Below are 7699 nucleotides of genomic sequence, written 5' to 3' on the forward strand. Positions count from 1 at the left end.
TGGAAAGATCCCTGTGTCCTGCACAAGGGCACCGCAGGTGCTGTGCTCCCGGTGACACCCCCATCCCTCCAACAGGCAGCCCCAGCCCTAGGGAGGGTGACAGGTCAGCAAATGCAGCACAGGGACTGCATGCAGGGCCTGCTTCCCGAGCCAGGGCCAGGATTTGGCTTTTCCTGCCTGCCTGCACCACCACCCAGGGGATATCCCTGGATGCCACCCAGACAGCTCCCCCAGCTCCTCCCCACTGACCCCACAGTGCCATGCCAAGCCCCTGCCCCAGCTGGCAAAGAGACAGAGCCAGGAAAAAAAGAGGCAGCAACCCACTGACGGGACCTTGGTTTTATTCCAGTCAATAGAGCATCCCCCTCCCAGCAGCTCCCCCCACCCATCTACAGGGGCAGCCCAGGGCAGCTCCAGGCTTGCTGAGATTCACCTCTGCAGAGATTCAGCTTCACAAAATCTTCACCCAGCCAGGGTTTCAAGGTGCTTTTTTTTTCCCTCGTTTCCCATTTCCCACGAACAAGACGCATCGCCTCCATCTCCACTGCAGCGGGGCCAGACCCTAGGGGGCTGCTGAGAAGAGGCTGAGCAGGGCCAGGGGCAGCAGGGGTGACAGGAGCTGGTCCCCGTGCAAGGAGCCCCCCCTGGCTGTGGCCCCCCGGGAGGCAAAGATCCTGCGGCTGCGGAGCGGCTGCGGCGGGCGGAAGTTGTTGATCATTTTCAGGAGCGTGGATCCCTCGAGTGGGAAGTGCAGGGTGCTGACGAACGCCTTCAGCTGTGCAGGAGAGAGGGAGGGTGGGCAGCTGCATTGCCAGGCACCCCAGGCCCTGCCCACTGTCAGCCCACCTCTGACTGCCCCACTGCCAATGGCACAGGACCCAGGGCATGGCCCCACACCGGTTCGTGTCCTCCCACCACCCCCCAGTGCTCTGCTGCAGCCAGGCCCATAGGTGAGCACAGAGGCAGGTCCTTACAAGGATCAGGTCTTGAGTTTTCAAGGAGCTAATTGTGTTTTGGTGCCGACAGTGGGCACTTAGAGAGTGGCTGGCCCATGACTCTCTCAAGAAAATACATCTACTAAAATGCTTGAGCAGCAGAGGAAAACTCCTTCCTTCCTTCCTTCCATGCATCCATCCATCTCCTTGGAGCCTCTACTGAGCTTCAATGGATTCACTCCCATTTCTCTTTCTGAATGCCAAGGCTGGGCAGGAGTGCAGTATGGATGGCATTTCTCCCCACTGGCAGGTGGCCACATCTCCATTACTTAACCTTCATAAAATTAATTAATTGCCAAGTTGCCAGGAGCATTATTATAGAGATGACTTTCCCCGTGCTCTTGCTCTAGGGTCAGGAGGGACAAGGAGAGAGGTCACCCTGGGCACCCAGCCTGTGGCCGCTGGCACGTGGGGCCGTGCTTGGCAGTACCTGCTCCCGGCCGATCTCCACCGGCTCCTCGAACACGGTCCAGAGCACGGCCTCGCTGCAGTCGGGGGTGGTCAGCGAGCCCTGGTAGCGGTAGTAGCCCGAGAGGCGGGCGGCAGGCGGCAGCAGCGTGCTCAGGCGGAACGTGGAGGCCAAATCCACAGAGTCCCCTGTGGGGCAACGCAGGGACACTCAGCCTGTCCCTGCCAGGGCCGCCCCCATCAATTTCCCCTCAGCAGATGAACCCAGCTGAGCTCAGAGAATGGCAGGGTCCCCCACCCAGCCCACTGGGGTGCATCCCTGTCCTCCCATTGCAGGGTCTCCCCTTTGCTGCCCTGCCCTGATGAGGAGGTGACTCACCAGCGTGGGAGACATTCCTCAGCCCTGCCACGATGGTGTTGTAGTTGGTGTTAGTGGTTTCAGAGACCTGTGTCCGGGGAGAATAAGTGGTTGAAGTCAGGCAGAGCCCGAGCAGGGCAGAGCTGGGTCATCCTGTCCTGCCAAGCAACCACAGGCAGAGCCAGCCTCCCCTGCTGCAGAGCAGTGGGGAAGGTTCCCAGCCAGGTTCCCTTGCAGTCAGTGGGCTCTCCAGCCTCTCCTGGCCTTGACCCAGCCTTCCTGCCCCTTCCCACTCCTCCAGGACACCCATACAATGTCACCCAGCTGCATCACCAGCACCCAGTTTCTAGGGGGCCCCTGCAGACCCACCTGGAAGAAGAAGCCGAGGACAGCCAGCCCATTGGGATGCCCCTTGGCCTCTGCCAGTGTCTGGTACTTGGCATTCATGTGGACAATGTGCATCTGAGGAGAGCACAGAGGAGTCTGGTGTGCACAGCTGCCCCCAGCCAACACCCTGGCAGCAGACATTCTGCTATGGATCCTTCCAGCCAGCTTGGCCAGACTCTGAGCCAGCCTCTCCCTTCTGGTCCTATTGGCACTTCTGTGGGGTGGGTGCTTGGAGGATCAAAGCACCCCAGTGAAGCAAGAATCCTTTGAAGGGTGTGCAAAAGGGGGCCAGCAGTCCCGGGGTGCTCGCCAGAGACAGAACATAAATTCTGCTTTCCTCTGGCAGATAATGAATATTTTAGAGGCGCAGAGCCTCTTTCATCCAGAAGGATCCCAATGTGCTTAGCACAGCAGGCTCCTGCTTGCTCTCACTTGCATTCACTAGCTCAGTGTGTGACCCCAGCAGGGCACAGAGCCCCCCAAACCCCACTGAGTGCCTTGGACGAAGCAGCTTGGCCCATGCATGGTAAAGAAACACCTTGAGTCTCACTTCAGCTGCTTTCACCAGCCAGGTGCCTGTGCAGGAGCACTGTTGATGCCACCAGTGCAGAGTCACAGAGCCCCTTCACCTGCTGCACAACAGCCTTGGAGTGTCCCAGCAACTCCCCTTCCCACCTCCCCAAGGGCTTGGGCAGCCCAGAACGTGGTGGGGGTTTTTCTCACGTACCTCCATGGGGAGCTGGCGCCCATCGAGGGTGTGCTCGGAGCCGTTCCCAGCCGGGCTGCCCCAGTGGAAGTGGAGCTGGAGCGCGCGGAACCGCCCGGGGAGGCCGCCCCCGCTGACGGCGATGTGCTCCGAGGCCGACTCGCCCGCCAGGCTCAGCATCACTGCAAGGGCAGCAGGACAGGCTCAGGGGAGGCTCGGGGTGGGGAACAGCCCTGGCACTGCTCCTTCCCCCCAGCTTCGTCCCAGCACTAACATTCACCTGCGTGGCATCCTGCAGCACGCAGGAGCGGTGCCAGAGCCAGGCCCCCGTCAGGATGGTGCCTGGGGAACTGGGGCAGGGGAAGGTGCCCAGCCTCAGCACGCACCTGTGTGCCCGTTGTTGGTCAGCCTCCACTTGCCAGGGGGAGCCTGGTCGTAGCCTTCGAAGAGGACGTCCCCGAGGCCACCATCCCGCTGCAGCCGGCGCCTGTCGATGTTCACAGGGGACTGCCTGTCGCCACCACACGTGGCTTTCAGCTCCTTCCAGTGGCTGGGCCCTGCAGAGGAGGAGCAGGGGCACCACGGGCAGCCACCAAACCACCACTGCCCCAGAAGGGGACACAAGCCCACGGGTGGCTCTGTCCTCAACTAGCTCTGCTGTCCCTGCCAGCCTGGCCTTGTCATCCCATGGGAACTGCTCTCCTGCCCGGCTAAGTTTCCTTCCTATTGATGAGCAGGGGCTTATTGCAGCCTCATCCATAATTCAGCAGGATTTCCTCGAGGGGCTGGGGGCTATATTTAGCCTGGCAGCAGCGTCCACATTGACGCTGGTGAAGGGCAGGCTTTTCTCCCTGCCCCTTCTGCCTGTTGTGACAAGTTCAACCTACTCACACTGGTTCTGTCCAGCTGTGACAGGTGGCAATGCAACCTGGCCACACAACTCGTCCTGGGGCAAATCCTACACATGTTCCAGATGCCCACCACGATGCCCATCAGCAGCTCCTGGGGTGGGGGGTTAACCTTGGCAGGAGCTGGGTGAGGACACAGCAGTGCTGGCGGCTGACTGCACCCACTGCAAACCCACAGTGCTGCCTGGGGGCTGTGAGCAGGGTCCCTCCCCATGGCTGCCACCACGGCCAGACCACACAACCAACCCCTATATGTGGCTGGCCCCCATTGCCCCAGCATCACCTCTTCTTGTAACCCTTGTGGCAGCCCACAGCTGTAGGATGCAGCCAGCCATCCACCCTGCTGTTCACTGCTCCATGTGGCTGCCATGGCACCCACTCCTCCTCCTGGTGCAGCCCAGGACTGAGGTGTCAGCCCTGGGCACTGCCAGTATCTGTACTCAGTCCCAGCTGGGGAGCAGGAGCTCCCTCAGTGCCTCCTGTCCTGCCAGGGCATCTCCATTCCCAGGGGAGCTCAGCACATCCCAGCAGGCACTGCTGGCTCTCCTCACACACTCATCATGGCTTTGCCTACAGCCAGGGTTTGGGGAACTGTTCCCCCAGCAGTGCCCCATAGCTCAGCTCTGACATTCACTTCCTCTTGGGCAGACAAAACCACAGACACTGGTGGGCTGTATCCCACCTCCTGCCCCCTGGGCTCAGCCCTTACCCTTTATGTTCTCCACTCATTACTCCAGGCAACTTTTTGCCTGGCAGCCCTGGGAGCTGCAGCCTGGCCGTGCCACCATCCCAGTGGGTTCCTGGCACGGTGTAACTGGGCGGCCCCACAGGTTCCCAGGTGCCTTCAGTGAGGGGGGACATTCCCCATGGCTCTGCTGCAGGCACACAGCCAGCTCCACGTGGCTCCAGCCGCTTCCCACCGGCCCCTCTGCCCTGCCAAAACCTGCCCAGCAGCGTTGAACCGGGTGAGACCGAGCCCAGCAATCCAGGCTCAGCAGCCACAGGGCATGGAAACCCAAGAGCTATAAAACAGCTGGGCCGTAACAGCTGATTAAATGCTTTATGATCTTTAATTAACCTTTTACAAGCTATTTGTAATTTGTATTTATGTGTTTTGAGACAAAGTGCCCCCAGCCATGCTTCCCTCCCCATCCGGGCAGGGCTGCTCAAAGGGAGCTGTCCCTCCTCAGTCGGGCCCCTGGACCCTCAGGCCCCAATGCTGCCTACACTGCACGGGGATTCTAATAGAGTCCTTTAAAGCCTGGACTTAATTTGTTTCAGGTGGAAGGGGGAAAGCTGGTGCTGTCCCAGGAGCACCTGGACCTGCCTGAGGTGAGAGCTGGGGCTGAGTTGTTCCAAGGGGCTCAGGTGTTTTTCAAGTCCCTACAGCAACACCCCCGCAAGTGAAGCTCCTCTAACCATTCCCATGGGGGGATTTACCCTTTTCCATGTCTCACTCCCCATTGGGCCTTGCTGATGCTGCCCAGGGCGCTCTCAGCTGGGCACCGTGGGGGGACACGAGGGTCTGAGCCCTGCCCAGCCCCAACACAGCCACACTTGGCACCACTCACCACATCGGGGGTCCTGTGAGTCATAACACCACTGCCCTGCGGGAGAAAGGAGAGCTCAGGGCAGGTGATGGAGACAGGCACCCTTTCTCAAACCCACCTATGGCCATGCCCAACCCCCCGACAATGAGGACATCCCCCAGTGCAGCCCGGGGTCCCGCCAACACTTGTGTTCATCACGGTTATTTTTGGCGCTTGTGTTTTCACACCCTCCCTGCCTCCCCCACACGCTTCACAGGGAAACCTCCCTCAGTATCGCTGCTCCAAGGCAGCCAAACCTCCTGCTCACTGTGCTCCTTCCCCAGCTCTCGAGGAGCCATCCCCCCTTCTCCATCCTGGGCAGCCAAGGCTCACCCCACAGCAGGGGCGAGCGGGAGCCGAGGGGAGCAGACACAGCCGTGCTCGGTGTCCCTTTCCCCTGTGCCCGGTGTCCCCTTCCCCTGTGCCCGGTGTCCCCTTCCCCTGTGCCCAGTGTCCCTCCCGCCGTGCCCGGTGTCCCGCGGCTCCCGGGGGGCTGGCAGCGGCAGCAGGGGCGGTGGGCAGGCCCGAGCCCACGCTGTGGGGATGGTGGCCGGCCCCGTCACTCAGGGCCACCCCAGCCAGAGCTGCCGAGCTCCCACCAGCGCTCGGGTGGCGCTGGGTACCGCGGGCTCCATGGCAAGGGCTGGCGCAGCAGGTGCGGGGACACCGAGGGGATGCCGAGCAAGCCCCGCTCCTGCTCTGCTGGCTGCACACCCGCCCAGGGCCATCAGCTCTGCAGAGGGGATGCAGGGCACCCCATCATCTCCCCGCTCTGCTCCTGGCAGGAGGCACAGAGGAGCCGGCGCAGCCCGGGTCCAGCCCACGGGAAGGGTCCCTGCTGATGGCCGAGGGCGATGCCAGCGGGCCGGCTGCCGGCGAGCCGAGCCACGCTCTTGTGCCAGCCACAGCCGCTCGGAGCAGCAGGACAAAGGCAGCCCTGCCAGCCCTGCCGGCCTCCACCTGTGCTGCTCAAGGCCCCAGCCTGCGACGCTGCCACCACAGTCTCACTGGAGTGATACAGGAGACACCAGCCCCCGAGGAGAACTGCGAGTGGGACAGAGCAGGCAGGATGACGGTTCCCAGAGCAGGGATCTTGGGGTCCAGGGGCAGAAAATCTCCTGGGAAATCCTCAGACCTGCACGCAGCAGCCCTCGAGCATCCTCCGGCAGGAGCCAAGGTAGCGCTGGGCGCCCCAGTCTGGCCCGAATGCAGGTGAGCACCCAGCGCCCGGCCCGGGACGGCGGCGCCCGTTCGCTCCGAGGTTTCGTCCTCATTGGTGCTTCCCGGTGGTGCAGGTCTGTGGGGCGGATGGGCTGAAGCCCAAGACCCCACTGTCCCAAGGGGGCCCTGGCCCCACCACCTCGAGCTCCCCCGAGCCGGCAGCACTCAGGGCCGTCCGGCAGCGGGAGGGGCCGGTGGGAGGGCTGGAGAGGGTCCTGGGACACACTGGGTCCCCCAGCCCCTATTGCCGACCCCTCAGCCCGCATCACCCCTCGACACGTGGGAAGGGAATGGAAAAAGCGGCGCCCCCCAAGCCCGCGCCCCCCGCGCCCCCCAGCCCCGCGCCCCCGTCCTCCCCGCCCGCGGGACCCCCGCCCCGGGCGCAGCTCACCTCCCGCGGCCGCTCGCACGACGAGGGGCAGTGTCAGGAAAGTTATGCCGAGCCCGGTGGGGCCCATGGCGGCGCGGGGCAGCGGGGGGACCCCCGCACCTCCCCGTCCCGTCCCGTCCCTCCGCAGCGCGCCCGGTACCGGGCTGGGGCGGGCGGCAGCGCTGGCAGCGCCCGCAGTCCGGGAGATGCTCGGCTCCAGCCTGGGCTCTGCTCTTACATATTCATCACCCGGGCTGAGTTTTTAACTCCTCGGCTGCTAGGAGGGAGCGGGGAGAGCCCGGCCCCCGGCCAGCCCCCCGCGCCCGCCGGCTCCCCGTGACAGGGACAGCGACAGGGACAGGGACAGGCGGGGAGCGGGGGCTGGCGGAGCCCACGGGTGCGGCCCTCCCCGCCCCGCTCCCCATCCCCAAAGCTGGAGGGCGGCAGCATCCCCGCCGTGCCCCAGCCCGCCCCCGCACAGTGTGGGGGACTGCAGATGGACTGCAGGGGCCTGCCAGGAGGCAGATCGGGCTGGGGACAGCAGCTTTGGCCCGTCCCCTCCCCATTCCTCGCAGACACAGGCTGTGGGACATACCCTGCCCCCGGCTTTGGGAACTCCCCGGCCAGCAGCGGGTCCTGCATCTCCCGTGTCTGAGCGTGGTGGTTCCCACCTGATGAGGGGCAGGCGGTGCCACGGGGACCCACAGACCAAACCCAACTCCTGCCTGCAAGCACAGGCCCCTCTCTGGACAAAGCC

General features: G+C 63.5%; 1 protein-coding gene across 1 annotated transcript; it reads right to left on the reverse strand.

Annotated features, from left to right (window-relative positions):
• Positions 1–324: 324 nt before the first annotated feature.
• Positions 325–7263, reverse strand: LOC128945112 (carbonic anhydrase 15-like). Its single transcript, XM_054288737.1, has 8 exons — positions 6964–7263; positions 5334–5369; positions 3241–3411; positions 2876–3036; positions 2131–2223; positions 1783–1849; positions 1426–1592; positions 325–775 (listed from the first exon to the last, which is right to left on the reverse strand). Exons 1-8 carry the CDS (start codon positions 7028–7030, stop codon positions 563–565), a joined length of 975 nt encoding a protein of 324 aa, XP_054144712.1. The 5' UTR covers positions 7031–7263; the 3' UTR covers positions 325–562.
• Between the last annotated feature and the right edge of the window lie 436 nt (positions 7264–7699).

This window comes from Melozone crissalis, unplaced genomic scaffold (assembly GCF_028551555.1).
Source record: "Melozone crissalis strain CALT ecotype California unplaced genomic scaffold, PUWL_Pcris_2 ptg000063l_1, whole genome shotgun sequence".
NCBI classification, from domain to species: domain Eukaryota; kingdom Metazoa; phylum Chordata; class Aves; order Passeriformes; family Passerellidae; genus Melozone; species Melozone crissalis.